This window comes from Oreochromis niloticus, linkage group LG10 (genome assembly GCF_001858045.2).
Source record: "Oreochromis niloticus isolate F11D_XX linkage group LG10, O_niloticus_UMD_NMBU, whole genome shotgun sequence".
Lineage (NCBI taxonomy): Eukaryota > Metazoa > Chordata > Actinopteri > Cichliformes > Cichlidae > Oreochromis > Oreochromis niloticus.
Window position 1 is genome coordinate 21,963,911 of NC_031975.2, and position 17,740 is coordinate 21,981,650.

Sequence of the window (17,740 nt, forward strand, 5' to 3'; positions counted from 1 at the left end):
TTACTTAATATATCGACCAGCAAGGATTTGTAGGTAATTATACATAATTTCAGCTAAAATACAGTAAAATTACTTTGATTCCAGGGGAACTACACCTCTTGCCAAATCTAGTTGAATCTATCCCACCAAACATTGAGTAAAGTATTGATTTACCCTCCTCCTTAGCAAGTAGTATTTAAGAAAAATGAATAATGGTTTGAAAGGCATCGTAAGAAATCATTAGTAAAAGACTGCCTTGTCCCCTCTGCAGAGCTGAGTTCCACCCTGATGGAGAAGATGCAGGCCCAGGAGATGATGAGTGGCCTGAGGATACCGGAGATGGACGAGCTCGGTCAGTTCTTCCGCTCCCTGCCGACCTCCACGCTTGTGGGCATCGGCGCTCTGACAGCTGTGCTGGCGTACTGGTTAGCCACCAGACCCCGTCCCATCAAACCCCCCTGCAGCCTTCTGCACCAGTCTGAGGAAGTGCCGGTGAGATAATCACAGATGCATAAAAGCATTAAGTGCTGGACTCGCATTCGTGACACAGACATGTTTGGACATTCAGGCACAAGAAGTAGGTATTTTTCATGTTAGTCTAGTCCTTCACAGTAAAATGGGGTCAATCAGTACTCTTTGTGGATTTTCTTTTGTTTTTTTTTAATGCACTCATGTAGGTCACCTTCAATTGTTAGCAGGCAGTGATGACACTAGGCTTTATGTGCAACAATAAAGCCTAGTATTTTTGTTTTCTTTGCCCTAGCTTATACCTGTCAGGTTATTCTAAGCATCCGAAGCTCGTTACGACAGATGCCCATCTGATCTCCTCCTCTTCTTTTCTAATAACAGGCAGTAATGGACACCACAGTAGTACAAATGTAAGCAAAATCAAACATCGAAAGTAGCCTTTCATGCCTTGTTACTGTAACAGTTTCCATAATATGCCAAATTCTCTCGTATTGTAGCTTTTAGCAGATGTGTGGTTTTTATTGTTTTGATTGAAACACAATCCCTCACAAGCATACACTACGCAACTTCCTGTATTTGGGAAATAGAGAGCTAAAAGACAGAGCAACCAACAAATTCTACTTCTACTTGACTTTTAGTTAATACTGAGGCGCTATGGGAAAATTGTGCCCTTAATTTAAACCCTTTTACTGGTTTAAACTAACCACCATACCAGTGAAACCAAACACTTGGTTTTTCACCCATACTTTGCACCACAGGCCTCCGAATACCAGCCTTACCCGGCGGCATCATGTTGTAGTGTAATGTGAAACCTCAAGAGGCTTGTTTTCTCTTTTTACATAGACATATATATATATATGTATATATATATAGCTAGCTAGCTAGCTAGATATATGTATGTATACGTGACACAAACCACAGTACAAGCATGTAGTGTACAGTATGTCTTGAGTGCTGGCTGCCTAATCTGCTCAGTCCTTTCAGCCTAAATGACTCATTTACAAAGTGGAATTTGCATCTACGGTTGTTTTCTTTATGGGAATGAGCTCTATTCATCCAGAATGTGTCTGCAGTCTAAACACAGAGGAAGCTTAGCAGCTCGCATATTTTTAAAGGCATTTGTTAGCTGACAAAAGAGATGGATTACCACTTAGAGGGAAAGTTAGACAAATTTCTTCCTAAACTCCTCCACGCTCGGGTATCTATTTGACAGTGTTTTTACAAGGGAGAAAAATTAGATCTTATACCCTCAGAATTTAGAGGGAAGAAAAAGCCATAAAAATGACTGATGGTGTTGCACTGTTTTCTTTGTCTGTCGCTCTTTCTCTGTGCATCAGCATGAAGATGGGGGTCGCAGGTCTATGATGGGTGACCCCTCCAAGCTGCTGACTCATTACCATGATGACGCCAAGACCATGTATGAGGTTTTCCAGAGAGGCCTGCATATATCTGGTGGGTAGGATGTGAAGTGGAAAAATTAATACACAAAGCTGGAGAGAGCTGGAGCGTTACTGGACTGGCACTTGCAGATTGGCCTTTACATAAAGGTTTTGTACCCTTAATGACCACTCAAAGTGCTTCAGACTTCAATGTAGCCTCTGTTCCTCTAGAGTTGCTCAGCTTTTCTCATAAAGAGTCATACGTCTTTTTTTCATTCATGTTCTCATGTACATTTTATAAACCACGGGTTTAATAACAAGTAATGCAGATGATAGAAGTGGTTAAAACGGTTAAAACATGTAATCTCCCTAAATACCACATGTAGCTATATTAGTGTCATTCATCCCTTTCTGTTGTACTTGTATTTACTAATCCTATAAAATTTGTAAAGTGTCTTTCAAATACCCAAGGACTCTTTAAAAAGACTATGAAGAATATGTCCATATGCATTTCACAGTGTGTAACACAGACTGTCATAATCTCAGATTTTCACACTGCCCAAAAAGTCTCCCTATTTTTGTGTTATTAGTATCGTGTTACTTTAAACAAAAACATAATAAACCTAAACACGAGCTGTGACTGTGAGACGTTAATGAATATTTAAAACCTCAAAGCAGAGCAATGAGCTCTCACAGCTCTCACAAGGAAATAGATGTTTTGTTTTGGCACTGTTTTCACATTGATTACAACATAATTTTAAATTATCTAATCTTATTACAATATTAGATTTCCATTTGCCCAATATACAAAACCTGGTTTGGGGTTTTAGCCTTCCAGAGACCCTGATGAAATAAACATCTGTAGCATACTACAGTACAACATAAAGCAGGCTATAAATGTAAGAATAGAAATACAGTTATCTCGTCTGAACTCAAACAGTTTTCAAGCTGCTAGACTTGCAGTAAAAATTTCCCACACCAGCGAACACACAGAGGTGTGATACAGACAGCACAGCGTGACAATGCAGTGGTCTGATTGTAAAACCTCCAATCATAGTGTTTCTCTACTACTGGAGATAAAATGAATCCTCTGGTTGCCAAGGTGATGGCTAGCGTTGCTAACGGTAACAGTGTCACAGCTCATGGCCAGCAAGTTTAAGACACATAAGTGAGTGACTCACAATGCAGAGATATTGCTCAAACCACACCTGCCAGATCGTACAGCCACAACAAAATGACATCAGTTGGGCTGAAGTAGAAATGAATTGTTTTAGTTTGTCTAAGGCAGTGATAGTCAAGCAGTCTGTGTATTTCACAACTATTTCAGAGATTAGAGAATTAGATAGAATTTTATTTCGAACATGCAAATGTAATTGAAATAACAAGAGAAAAAACAAAACTTAAAAATCATCAGGTTTTCATATATATATCTATGTCTACAGAATGTGTGTGCTCGAAATTATTTCTGCATAAGAAAGGGTTATTTTCACCTTGGTGTGAACCTGAGGTGTGTAAATTACTATTAGATTTAAAATTCTTAATGACGTTTGCGTCCAGTCACATAAGTTAATCATTTTTTTGTCTCCTTTCTGCGTCCAACAGGTGATGGACCTTGCTTAGGCTCACGACTCCCCAACCAACCTTACAAATGGATGTCCTATAAGGAGGTTTGTGCCTTTCAGGGGACATGTTTTTTCCCTGTAACAACAACAGCTGAGAGGAGAATAAAACAGGGTGACCCTTCAAAGGAGAAAAGTACCAAATCCTTATGCTACAAAATGCTTCCAGACTTCTGATAAAGCAACATTTATAGGAACTATTTCATATATTATAGCTGCTCAAACATGATTTTCTGCATCTCACACTTCTGATAAATGCCAAACATAATCATTACAGTCTTTGTAATGGCATTTGATTGACTACAGTATAAACTGTGCAGACTAGTCTGTCATGTGCCAGTGTAAGACTACAGTCAGATGACGTTTGCAGCATTTGCACTGCAGAGACTCTGTAGCACCCGCTCTGCCTTAAAACCAAATTTGGCACCATCAAGAGCGCTACTAAATAACTGCAGTCTGCAAACATTGCTATATATAGATAATGTCTGGGCTAAACAACACTTCTACTTTATATGTGCTATAGGCAAGTACTGCTATAAATCGAAGAATAGATCCCGCACTGTGACTTACTTCGTCTGATGTTAACTGGCATTTTTCAGATCAGATCACTATCATGTCTGCCACCCTAAGTTGGCTAAGTGGTTAAGAGAAAGGACTGATGCTATCCTGCTAGAGCGGACTGACTCTATAACTGCCGTTCACCTTCCATCCTGCAAGAGTTGCACAGCACACATGAAAACTGCAAGCTACTTTGCAGAGGTGCTATTGTTGTTTGTATGAGTTGCTGAATAAGAATATTACTGTTCAACACAGCTAAAGACTTTGTCTCTGAAGGTGAGGTTTCAATTCACATACTTAATGCAGACACACAGAAACAATCTAAAAATACAAGTATGATTATATCCGGAAGACCTGAAATGCAGAGTACATTATTGGCTGGGGTGTAAGGTGTGATTGGCCGCCGATGTGAAATAGCTCACCACTTCAAAAGCAGCACGTCGCTTTATTGACTTCTTATACTCTGACTGCTTGCTAACTGGATACACAGCTTTAACTTATATATATATATATATATATATATATACATATATGAAAAATTAAATAACTAAACTATTTTTGTCCCACTTTGTCATGACACTAACAAAGAAGAATACGACTGGGAGTTGTGTTTTGGATCTTTGTTTTTTGCCAGTAAAATTAGATACAAGGTTACCAGTTAATCAGTTTTTATTCTACTCATTAATTTCTTTCATAAACAACAAAAAAATTACATTCCTCTATTTATTCCATGTTTATGTAAGCAGTAGAGACGTTTTTCCACAGCCAGTCCTGTATATTGTAAAATTTCAGTCTCCCATGCCACATGATAGTTCCAAGAGTGGGAGATATAATCACTTATGTCATGACTGCGGACCAAGATGGATATAGATAGCTATACAAGGGTATGATATTATTTATTATAAATATAAAATCAACCAACTGACTGGGGGAAAAAGGGAATGTATTAACTACAAAGTCTTGGTCACTTGTATTATACTGGCTGATTTCAGCCGGATCTTCAGGGCCATGTATGAGCACTGGTTTGTATATAATAATTACAGTTCCACCACCTTCTGCGCTTCTATGTGTGTGTTTGTGTGTGTCTTAGATATGCCAATGATTGCAGCACAGTTGGCGAGACATGTGGAAATAGTTATTAAATGCAGAATAACTGAAAACTTCCCATCACCCAGTAAACCAGTTTCAGGTTCCAACAAATCTGTGAGCACAAGAGACAAACTGACACTCTCTTGGAAAGTCACTGAAGTAATGCTGGTAGCTGGAGGGAATTTTCTATTAAAAGCGATGTCAAAATTTACAACAGGCATGAGATATACGACACCCTGTTTATCTGTGACATCATCGTATTGTACAAGAGAAAAGTGGGTGGAATTTTTTTCTTTCTTTTTTTTTCATTCACTCCAATTCCCAGGAAGTCAGCCAGGCAAATCTGGACTTGTCTTACAGACTCATTGAGAGACTTAAAAAGCACTGTGATTTTTTTTTTTTTTCCAGAATGGAAAATTAGGTTTGCCTTAGACCTTTGCTGAAACATGAAATCATGTGTGTTATTATGCAAGTTTCCACAGCTGTATTAATCCCAGTTTTCTGTGATGTCTTTCACAATCACAGTAATTTGTACAATGTGAATCATCAGAATACACAGCAGAATATTTCTTTAAAATGTTTCTAAAATGGGCTTAAATCTCTCAAACTGAAGAAAGTTTAAAAAAAAGATGACTAACACAAGGTTGGGTCTCCCTTTTATCCAAAATTAGAGGTCCTTTTATTTAGCTAAATTGCACAATACTACCAGAAACTGAGCAAAGGTTTTTCAAAAATCTAAAGTTGTTGTTTTTTTCTTCACTTGGGAGATTAGCTCAGGATTTGTATGTTTTTTTTCCACTTGGTTCAATCAGTTCTCACATTTTTTTTTCTTCGACTGAATAGGTGACAGCCCGGGCAGAGCATCTGGGCTCAGGCCTTCTGCACCAGGGTTGCCAGCCCAATCCAAACCAGTTCATAGGGGTGTTCGCTCAGAACAGACCCGAGGTAACCAGCACTCTTTTTGCTCAATCTTTGTCTAATATGCATGTAGCCCTAATTTTAAGTATATGAACTTAAAGTTATTGAGGTTTTCAAGTGCAGGATAAAGTCCGACCTCAGATTTTATTCATTTATTTGTATTTTTGTTCTGTTTGACTGTAGTGGATCATCTCAGAGCTGGCTTGCTACACATACTCTATGGTGGTGGTTCCCCTTTATGACACGCTTGGCCAAGATGCTATACGGTTCATCATAAACACTGGTAAGAACACAAACATGACAAAGACTGTAATGACTTCCCAAGCTTTGAGCAGGAAATGTAAATTTAACAGCTGTCAGTCTGCAGGTTAATAATTGTGGGGCATTGTGAGACATATTAGAGCATGTGTGTGTGGATTTTTTAAACAGGAACTTGTATCAGTGTAAGCCGTAGAGCTCCCCTCACTGGTGGCTGACTGCATCTTTGTCACCTTCATGCACAGTGCTGCTTCCTGGATTTAAGCTAATGTGTCATTAAAACATTTGGTAATTGTAACAATAAGTAATTCTGTTGCAAAGGAACAGATGATAGGAATTTCATGTGGTGTAAAAGCTAGTGCTTGGAAAAAGAAAAGAATGTATCGAACAGTAAAATCATCGTAACTTTAAAAATAACATATGTATTCAAGATTTTACAGCGACCCAAATGATAGCTCTAAAATCGATTAACGGGATTATTTTACTTTAAACCCTTGTAAATTCGAAATGTGACCAAATTCCAACTGATTTCCAACTCCACATTTGTTTGTGTTCCTTTTTATTTCTTACTTTGATGATGTTCACACAAGGGAGCGTGTGCTCTTGTGTGCTTGTGTCATTTCAGCTGACATCTCCACAGTCATCTGTGACAAAATGGACAAAGCTCGGGTGCTTTTAGAGAATGTGGAGCGGAAGGAGACCCCCGGCCTGCGAAGAGTCATCCTGATGGACGCCTTTGACTCTGACCTCGTGGAGCAAGGCAAGGGCTGCGGTGTCCATGTGCAGGCCATGAAAGAAGTGGAGGTAAGACATGTAGGACTTTGGTATGCCTGTGAGACAGCACACCATATGTATGTCAAGTTTTAGGCTGAATAGTGCTGATCTATTATATATCCATCATATATATATATATATATATATATATATATATATATATATATATATATATATATATATACATATATATATATATATATATATATATATATATATATATATATTGGTAACAGTCATAGGTCTCAGCCACATAGTCACTGTAATGTCAGAAATGTCATGTGCCAACAATCAAAGCAAACTGATGTTTAGATGTAGTCAACACACACTGGGCAATGTGTTTATCTGCTCATCTTTTGCACACATTCTACGGATCAACTGGAAATTACACAGCTCTATAGTTAAATGGACTGTCGTGTGCTGTTATCAGTGTGATGGGTGTGATATGTGCACAAACAATAATTTGACTGCTCTCCTCATTCTGCCTTAGTCTTGGTGTCATTAGCTCAACCATAATAAACAGACATGTTAAACAGATCCTGCACAGCAAAGGTGTCAATCTCAAAGAGAATTTTATCATAGATGCTGTATTCCTTGCTTTGTCAAGATGATAAATCATGCAAAATATGCAGTACGTGAGCTGCAGAAGGTTAGCGCAGTCTCTGAAAATGTAATCTCATTCTCAGTCTCATGTAGAGCACGAATGTTTGTGTCGTCCTCATCCAGCAGATCTGGTTTACTAGGTGCGTGACAAGAAACGAAAAGGCTGAATGGCAGCTAGTCTGCTGATGGTATCAATCACAAACTCAGCAACAAAGCATATAGAAATGCATAAGGGTTGACAGCTATGACCTATAGTTTTAAATATCCTGACACCAGTATGACCCACAATGATTATTACTTCCTTCTTTTCAGCCATGCACAGCTGCAAATGCTTGGGGCTTAAGCCTAATTGTGATAACTGCTGCAGGCTCTTTTACAGTGTAGCAACCTGGATTTAGAAAATTCCTCAACAGAACTCAAAAGACATTATTCCATATTATAGGAATTACAATAAAGCTATAATGTTTAAGAGCATTATACAGTGATGTAAAGTTGTTTTCACATTTTTTATTTACAGGCCCTGGGTCGAGATCACTACAGAAAACCTATAGTAAGTACAACTATTTCAATAACTTACATGATAGGGAGGGACTAGGTTACATAGCGAGTACACCCGAAACCTTCGCTGATTGTGGCCTACACCCGTTTTCACACCTTGGCTCATGTGCTTAGGTAGAGGATCATTAGGGGGTCCTTTGTCCCTCTTGGGGGGACACTCCCACAGGGCTTAAATCTGGGGCTCTCCACCATTTTGACCCTAGAACTGAAGAAGTTTCCTTGTGTCCTTGGGCAAGACACTTCACCCGTTGCCTACTGGTGGTGGTCAGAGGGCCCGGTGGCACCAGTGTTCGGCAGCCTCGCCTCTGTCAGTGCGCCCCAGGGTGGCTATGGCTACAATGTAGCTTGCCTCCACCAGTGTGTGAATTTGACCCTAGAACTGAAGAAGCTTCCAGATGAGAGGTGAAACGTCTTCAAGCAACTTAAAGAAGTCCAGACACTTTTCTTTCCAAGCTCCTTCAACTTTTAAGAAGCTTGGCGAGCATCACATGATGATTGCGCGCTATGGCCGTATCAGCCCAGTTCACTTCCCAAGGCCTTGTGAGCACAGTAAATATTGTTATCGAAGTCTCGTTAGCCAGTATTCTTAAATGTACAAACATTATGCCAAATTAACACTTTCCCCAATCAAAACAACTCTGAATTCCCCAAAAACAAAGTTGGCAGCTCACCAGCCTCTACCAAAGCTGCCTAAAAACCTGCAGTGACCAGGAACTGCTTAAAAAACAAAAACAAAGAACTTCCAAACAGCATGAATTGTTTTTAATCACCTTCTGCGTTGTTCAAGCATCTCGTTTTATGTAACTTAAACGAAACTGAGGCTAAAATTATTTTGATTACAAGTGAAGTTCATGCCTGTTTTTAGTATAATATATAACTGTCAGAGAGAGTGAGGGCGCAACTGGGTTGAGTGGAACCACAAAATATCACGTGATCTCCTTTGGATTAACTGTACTTGAGCCTGTCAGATGTTCACATATGAACACAAGAAGAAAGCAACCTATTTTTGTTGGATGTGTCTGTGTCTGTATCATAACAGCTCTGACAGCTTTTCATTTACTTAGTGTTGACAGGTAAAAATTTGAACACTGACACGCAAGCACCAGCCCTCTGGCTAAAAGGTATTGACCAGTCAAGCTAGTTTTTGCCTTTTGTTCAAAATGAGAGAGAGTGACGGCTCAACTGGGTTGACTATTCAAATCAGATGCCGTAAAGGGCTGGGCACCTGGCTTTGAATCCACCCCGAGGGCAATTACCGGGTGCACAAAGGCAAAAAAGCCCCCCACCCAAACAAAAAAAGGATAAACATATGGAAATCTTTGTTCTCTAGACTCACATGCATTGGTTCAGCTTGCTGTTGAGGAAGCTGCAAGAGGTAGAAGTTGATCTCATGACAACCTGCATGTCATCTGACAGTGTTGTGTTTTTTTTTTTCTTCACAGCCACCATCCCCAGATGACTTGTCTATTGTGTGTTTCACCAGTGGAACCACAGGTAGTAAATGTTTCTAATGTTACAGAAATATGACATCATATCATGATATGTGTCACTTTTGCAATTTGTGATATAAAAAATACTCCATTATTAAGTAAGAAGTACATAGGATTTGTATTCTCACCAAACTGTGTTGGCCAGTGACTCCAGAAGCAGCAGCAGGTCACATGTAGCGCTTTTTCGAACATTCCCGTTAAAAAACAAACAAACAAGGTTCATCTGTCTGGACTTATTTCACGGCAGGGAGGTTTTTCACACATAAACCACAAGTCTTGTGTTTTCTAAGAGCGATCCCATGTTGACTGAGTGCAAAGCATATGCCACTGCTTCTAGTGAATATAAGGAGTGTGACAGTTCCAACTGGGATCAAGAATGCTTACATTAAAAGCACTCACAGTGCTAGGTGCTGCTTATAAGCCACGTGGATAATAATAATAAAAATAAAACCGTGTTCGCCTTTCAAAATGCCTAAACTAACTAACTTTAGATGTTTAACATATGCTTTCACAGAGTATTGTTTAAACACTTTAAGCACTAAAATTATTCAAAGCAGGGATGTTTTCAAAGCCTTAAAGAGAAAGGTGTACAGGAGACATGATGCTGGTAAGTTATTAAACAGTCAGTCCACAGTGCAGTTTATTGTAACTCGTGTTGTGCAATTTCTACATACTTTACTTTGAACTGTATCATTTACTGTAAACCCAGGTTCTTCACTGCAGCACAATAATCCAGTAGTGAGAGAATCATTAACTCGTTCCCCTCCTCAACCTCCTTCATTACATAAATGTCATGGCTTAGGCCACAATGCTCCGTTTTCAGAAGCTTCACCCCACAGCACCATCGACCACTTAAACCAACAGTAGGAGGGAACAAAAACAGGGTCATGTGAGGACCCACTAGTGTCAGATTGCAAGTTGCAGCTCCCACATTCACGGTCTGTTGAAAATCCTGCCTCCTGCTGGCGATAAGGACAAACACATGCAGGCAGTCCAGCAGAGGATTCGTTTTCCTCACATCACCCTCCATTTCTTGAGAATTCCCTCCCGCGCTGTTGCGACATCTAGTCTGCATTGAGCCTACAAGATTGCTAACAGCTGTTTGAGTCAGCTGACATCTCAGAAAGAGGAACCTTAGTTTCTAATAACCACTCAGTTTAAAATCGTGAAGGAAGGACAGGGAATGAGAATAAGATTAAGAGGGCATTACAGTAACAGAGAGTACTGTTATTTCAGTGTTTGTTAGGAACTGCCAAGACAGGAGGAAAAAAATAGGAGAAGTTGAGGTTGAAACTGTGATGTAATTGTTTCTATATGCTTTAGAAATAAACCATGCAATTTATTGCAAATGCATGGTTTGTGCAGACTGGCACGTGTTTTTGCAATATTCATAATACTGGATTCTGTTTAAAAACATAATGTAAAAGATGCTGTGTTAACACGACTCATTTCTGGCTTCCAAGTCATGAATAAAATTCTGCTGAACCAGGTCTGTCTTTCCAAGTCGAATTCCTTTGGTGTTCACTTGAATGACTGTGTGCTCCAAAGTTTAGTGAGGAAATGTGTTGTGAAATCTGTTGGGCAATTTCATTATAGATTGTTTTCCTTCTGCTTACACAGGAAACCCAAAAGGAGTCATGCTCACCCATGGAAACGTGGTAGCCGATTTCTCAGGCTTCCTTAAAGTAACAGATGTGAGTCACCCTCTCGTCTCTTAACCTATGCTCAGGAAATGTTTCACACCTATCCCCCAGTCATGTATGGTCTTTTGCCCAGTGATTTATTAGCCTGGTTGCAATGTGTTCATTTTCTCGTCCACGCAAATTCTCGAAGATCCGAGTTTCTGTGTCGAAATAGCATCTTTAACTCATTTGTCTGTGTCTCTTGTGTGTCCTGCAGAAAGTCATTTTCCCCAACCAAGACGACTGCCTCATTTCCTTCCTGCCACTGGCTCACATGTTTGAGAGACTTATTGAGGTAAATTTGCCAAACTGTCATTTGCAATCACACTAATGGGATAGTAATGAGCTGAAGGATGTTTGTGGGGGAGGAGGTGGGAACGTCCTGTAGGAAGTATGACACTGAAGGTGGGCACTAATTACTGTAGGAGGGGGAAAAAAGAGAAAGAAACCACCCTAACTTTTCCTTCCCTGTCATCAGTTTTGCTTTCCATCTCTACAAAAAAAATTGGCATTCCTGCACTTTATGGCAAGTGATGGCACGTTGCATCATTTCCTAGCCCAGTGAAACACACACACACAGATGATAATCTTCATTTGTATTTGTAAAAGGTTCGATAATCAGTAATCAGGTTAGGTTACTCAAAGACAACATCTGCATGTGTCAAACAGCTGATTTACTATAAAAGCAGTGCTTCCCTGCAGCCTGCAGGCATTTCTCCTTTGCCCTACAGCTGAGCAGATTTTCAAAATAAGCTGGTATATTTGGCAGAATTTGTGTTGTTGCAGCCCAAAACCTGAGTTTCTGTAGAATGTTAGGACTGGCAAACACTGTGGGGTATTGCAGTAAACTTTACAAAGAGCCCACTGTCTCCTGCCTGTGGAAAAAACAGAGTTTCATTTTCATTTTTAGTCACAGTTTTTGTATAGATACCTTCCAAGAATCTCCACCCATCCTTCCACTGGGATACTTTCTCTGTCTAGAGGTTTGCTTTTAATAGGAACATCTCCCACAAGAAACCTTGGGCATGTTGCTGCCAAGAAATGAGGAGTGTTTTTTTAATTAGGTGTTGGTTTACATGTTACTTACAAGAATCTCTATAGCTTCCTTTATGCTCTCTATGCCATCTCTTTCAGTTATTTGCCAGATGTTATGTTCAGGCCCTAACTAAAAGCTGACAGCGAAGAGAGCACTTACAGTGTAGACCTCAGTGAGTTAAAGTGGCAGTAACGTGTGGCCCTTTACTAAGAAGCTCTGAGTGTGTGCTCATTAGTAACTCTGCTGCTCATTAGTAACTCTGGATCCATCTTTAAGCCTCACAGCAAATATTAAAAGGTGATCAAATCTAAATTAAGTTGGGCAATAAATGTGTAGATTCAATTCAGATCATTTTTGTGCTACACATATGTGTGAGCGGTTAGGTTGCATCAGGTTGAACCTGTCTGGTAAACTGCTGCTAGCAGCATGTTTGTAGACAGCGTGAGACTCAGACACAGGAAACCACCTAATCTTCCCAGAGAGCAAATGCATCAGATCACAAAATAGAGCTCAAGTTCAACAGTCGCAGACAAACACAAACACACAACTCTATATCTGATGCTGGCGAAGTCTCAGTCAAAGAGAGAACACAAGGCGGTCCCCGTGTTTTGCATGTCCTTAGATGGCTTTAGAAACCGGAAGGCAGCCACTTGTGGTGCCCTTTTTTTTTTTCAGTTTGACAACAAAAGGAGGCGCGCTGAGTTGATAGTCAGTTTGTGGAAGTGTCACAATCTGCATATGATCTAGAAAGAAGCATGCGGTGGTGTAGCCGCATGAGAACAAGAACTGCGAAATGAACTTGAGCATTTAGTAATTCTCTGTCAAACACTTCAGGAACAGTTCTGGAACCCAAAGGTGAATCCTCACTACATAATGAGTCACTTTCTCTGCTGCTAACTATAATTAATTACATATTAGAGATAACACAAAGAAGTCATACCTGCACTAATACAGATTGTAATGTTACATAACAATAAATTAACTCGAGTTATTTAAAGCCACTTGAAACAAAATAAAACAAAACAAGGCTGTCCATCATCTCTCCACGCCTCGTCCAATCTGGACTCATAGTTACTGGAACGATGACATCACGCGTGACACTTCTATTTCACTCACAATGAGCAGCTGCCAGAAAAAAAAAGATAAAACTCCACTTAGACCAACTATAACTGCAAGATGCTGTGTAAGCACTGACTAATCATAAGTGAGTCGTGGGTGCGATTTTTCCCCCCAACCAACCACTTTTTCATTAATACTTCAGACACATTTATCTGATAAGACCTCTGCAGAGGTGTTGCCTGAACATGCCTTGGACCCATTTTGCATTTTTTTTTTTTTTACTCAGCTAAATGAAAATCTTCCACGACTACAGTCTTTACTACATTATATTTATCATACAACGTGTGTAGATCTTTGTTTGCGCGTAGGTTCTGACATAATGAGAGCAAGGTCATGCGCATGACAATGTAAAAACACTACCGAAATAAACGTGCAAGCTATGAGGTTCCTCTTTTTGCTAAATGACATTAAATGAGTTGCGACTGTGGGAAAAACGAGCCTTCCGACACGTATGATGACTGATACAGCCAGTATTTCACACGGGTGCCCATCAAGGGCCAGTTTTTTTGTTGTTTTTTTTATCAGAATTTACCCATTAGTGATGCTTCTGTTATCATCTGTATTACAGTTAGGCGAATGAAGTATTAAATGTTATAGAAATCTCCCTTATGAGTGTTTGCCAACATTATTTATTGGTAATAATGTGACTTTATTTTTAATATTTCATGATTTAAAGGCTCCACTTTCAGTGCTGGTATTTTGTCTGCAATGATATCAGAAAGTTAGGAGTGTTCATTGCTCAGTTTTAGTGTTATATATGTCTGTCTGCAGTCTGTGGTGTACTGTCATGGAGGACGGATTGGGTTTTATCAGGGCGACATCCGTCTCCTCCCAGATGACATGAAGGCCCTGCGGCCGACCATTTTCCCCGTGGTGCCTCGACTGCTCAATCGCATGTATGACAAGGTGAGATGAATAGATACCAAGACTGCTTTTGTTTGAAGCTGTCTTTAGTTCTGATTGTGTTGAAGCAATAAAGCCTGTCCATTCCACTTAGAATTAGAAAAGATGTTTGGTCCTGTAACAGGAAAACAAACTCCTAAAGTGGCAAATTTTACAGTTTAAATGTAAATGTAGTTTCCTTTAACTCTCCAGCATATACCTGTTAATCAAGTCTGGTCAACCCTAGAACCTCTAAATTTCAAAGAGAGCCATTAGGGGGAATAATGTGAGTGGTGGCTATTGTACAGTTGTTGGTATTTCTTGCTAGCAGATAATTTTGCTAATTATCTACATAAATAGCTGGACATGTTTTAACCGCTATATCAGCTGAGACAGACCTGTCTTCCACTAAGAAATGTGTGTTTTCTCTTTGTTACCAGATTTTCAGCCAGGCAAACACCCCGTTAAAGCGTTGGCTGCTCAACTTTGCTGCCAAGAGAAAAGGTGCTGAAGTCAGCAGCGGGATCATTCGCAGTGACAGCGTCTGGGACAAAATCTTCTTCAGTAAGATTCAGGTAAACAGTGTTTCCTGCCCCTAAGCTCTGTGCTACTATGGACAGACTCTACAGCTGTTCTTATAGCCATGCTACATCACATTATACATGATAAGTGTGGTGGTGAAAAAATGAATTATGATCCATTTTGAAATCAAAGCTACATTTATATATATGTTCCTGTGTGTTTTTAAAGAAAAAATCAGTTACATAACTATCATAAACAAGTAGGTTAACAGGACAAGTAGCAGTGAAGGACTGGTTTACATCCAGACGTACTTCATTGTTGCGTTTAAGCCTCTTGGTGTTTGTGTTAGTTATGCAACTTACCTTGAATGTCAATCATTCCCCTTATTGTTACTACTTATTTTAACTGTCCTTGATTAAAATCTCTTAAAATCTCAACTAATCTGCTTCTTCAGGTGTGTTGGTGAGATTGTGTTTGCATTTCATTAGCCATGCACTTAATCAAACAGTCTTTGTCCTGCCAGCTCACTAGTGATTTAATCTCAGTTTATTGAGGTGTGCAAGTAACACTCCTGTGAATTTAAAAGTAAAAAGTCCAAAGTGGCACATGGGAGTAAGGCTAACTTTGTCCCGACTTCTTGTCCTCACATTCTTCGCAGGTCATGTGTGAAGGTCAATGTGACCACATCCGGACTGGTGCAGTGAAGCTTTGTGTTTTATTTTTAACACAGAAAATAATGACCCTTCTGTATTTACAATGTGTTTCTGCAGGCTAGCTTGGGAGGAAGGCTGAGGATGATTATAACAGGAGCAGCTCCTACCTCACCCACTGTCCTGGGATTTCTCAGAGCAGCTCTAGGATGTCAGGTCAGACCCATTAACTGTGCCCCTGTGATATGAGAGTAGGTCTTAACCCTTAACCCTAATCATAACTTTACAACTCTCAAGTTGTTAGCTGTCAGCAATTTTACAGATTTTGATTCACAAATTAACATCTACATTTGCTTCAACATCACGTGTCTGCGTGCAGGTGTATGAGGCATATGGCCAGACAGAGTGCACAGCTGGCTGCACCTTCACAACACCTGGAGACTGGACCCCAGGTAGGCGACAGTGATTGTGCAAGCATGTAGAAGACAGATCACAAGACAGATGTATCCTTATCTGTCTTTGTAACACTAAACCTGTTTACGTGACTCAGGTCAAAGGTCTTAAAGTGTTAAAAATGGGTTATGATTTTAAAGAACGACCAACAACCACGCCTAAATAGATCCCTAATTACAAGTCTTTCACAACTATTTGGCACTGTTAAAAAGCTTAAAACTTTGTGAGGGAGCGTGCAGTTTTGAGCTGATGTGATGGCACAGACCCTCAAGGAGTATCTGTTTTGCACTCAGGTGAAAAAAACCATAGGCTGAAAGTGTGTGGGAGGCTGAGGAAGAAACGGCCAAGGACAGTACTGGTAAAAAAAAAAAACAAGTCTGGAATTGCGAGCAAGACAGGGAGGAAATAGATGTTAGGTCATATTGCAGTGGTTAACACTGCCAGTTTAGGTGATTTCCAACAACAACAAGCTCAAATAAAACCCCAATATCTCCTATAAAGACCTGTTTTTACCCACCAGATTGGGTGTATTGTGGCTGTGTTATTTTCAGCAGCCAGGCATTGCAGGTATTTTCCAAGTAAACTCTATGCATTCATATATGCGTGAAGCTCTGTTCTGATTGGCTGTCTCCTTCAGTATAATGTGAATCTTTCTCTGAGAGAGAAATATATTTGCTGCAGGCAGTTAAGAGACAGTTGAAGCGAAATAAAGTGTTGATTTTCATTTTAATTATTCATTTTGTTTTCCTAGTTCAAAAGTAATTGGATGTTTTTCATAGATATAAAAAATATACACTGTTCCCTTTTAACAGTACAACACAAATGCAGAACAACAACAAGACTGTACAAACAACAAAAGTGACAAGTTAACAATAGAAAAAGAAGGCGGAAAAAAAGCACATGTGCATGAATGCATGAATGCATGAAGCCATGGGCAGGTGTTATGCAGGTGTGCGCGTCTGGATCGGTGGGTGGGTTTGCTAACAGAACAAAAATAAAGGGTAACACAAAAGTCAAAGAAAAAATTAAAGACTAATATTATTTAAAATGATGTTAAAAACTGCTAAAAAAAAAAAAAAATCTAAATTATACTAAATTTAAAATGTTTTTACAGCTAATGAACTGAACATGAAGCACAGAAAAATAGGCTTATATTATTATTACTACATTATGTTAAACTAATCGACTCAAAACCTCCTTTTTAAAAGTAAAAGCTTTCCTTGTGTTTATAGCCACATATTTTTTTGAGTGAGGGAATTGATTGTATTGCATAAATGAAGGTCTCAAGCAAACACATGTACTACAAGTGTCAACCTATTGTGAGGCAGCGTGAGATAGAGCTCATAATACAGTCAAGCATCACCCCCTGCTGTTCACTTCTGATAATTCACAGATATAATGCTGTCCCAAATGATGACGACTGGTTTTCCTTTAGATTTAATTATTCAGTAAAAATATTGTTAATTAAACCACCTTACCTCCTCACATAGGATTTATGCTCAGTATTGAGCATTTTATCAATTTATAGTCCTCCTTTTTGTCCAACAGTGGAAAGTGAGGAAGGAAATTAAGTTGCTGTGTTTCTAATGTTTCTTCTTGCACTGACCAACAGGCCACGTTGGGGCTCCGCTGCCATGCAACCTCATTAAACTGGTGGATGTACCCGAGAAGAACTACTTTGCCTCTAAGGGAGAGGGAGAGGT

The 17,740-nt window shown here is 39.5% G+C and overlaps 1 protein-coding gene across 2 annotated transcripts in view; it reads left to right on the forward strand.

Annotated features, from left to right (window-relative positions):
• Positions 1 to 17,740, forward strand: part of acsl6 (acyl-CoA synthetase long chain family member 6) — a 35,546-nt gene that overhangs the window by 13,536 nt on the left and 4,270 nt on the right. For both annotated transcript variants that reach the window (XM_019364017.2, XM_003451385.5), the window contains 15 exons: positions 251 to 471; positions 1,785 to 1,899; positions 3,429 to 3,493; positions 5,936 to 6,037; positions 6,194 to 6,293; positions 6,894 to 7,072; positions 8,163 to 8,195; positions 9,646 to 9,697; positions 11,314 to 11,387; positions 11,593 to 11,670; positions 14,302 to 14,436; positions 14,853 to 14,987; positions 15,705 to 15,800; positions 15,964 to 16,036; positions 17,650 to 17,738. In XM_019364017.2, coding sequence (XP_019219562.1) covers positions 268 to 471; positions 1,785 to 1,899; positions 3,429 to 3,493; positions 5,936 to 6,037; positions 6,194 to 6,293; positions 6,894 to 7,072; positions 8,163 to 8,195; positions 9,646 to 9,697; positions 11,314 to 11,387; positions 11,593 to 11,670; positions 14,302 to 14,436; positions 14,853 to 14,987; positions 15,705 to 15,800; positions 15,964 to 16,036; positions 17,650 to 17,738 — 1,530 coding nt within the window. In that variant the 5' untranslated portion in view covers positions 251 to 267. The remainder of the gene's footprint in view (positions 1 to 250; positions 472 to 1,784; positions 1,900 to 3,428; positions 3,494 to 5,935; positions 6,038 to 6,193; positions 6,294 to 6,893; positions 7,073 to 8,162; positions 8,196 to 9,645; positions 9,698 to 11,313; positions 11,388 to 11,592; positions 11,671 to 14,301; positions 14,437 to 14,852; positions 14,988 to 15,704; positions 15,801 to 15,963; positions 16,037 to 17,649; positions 17,739 to 17,740) is intronic.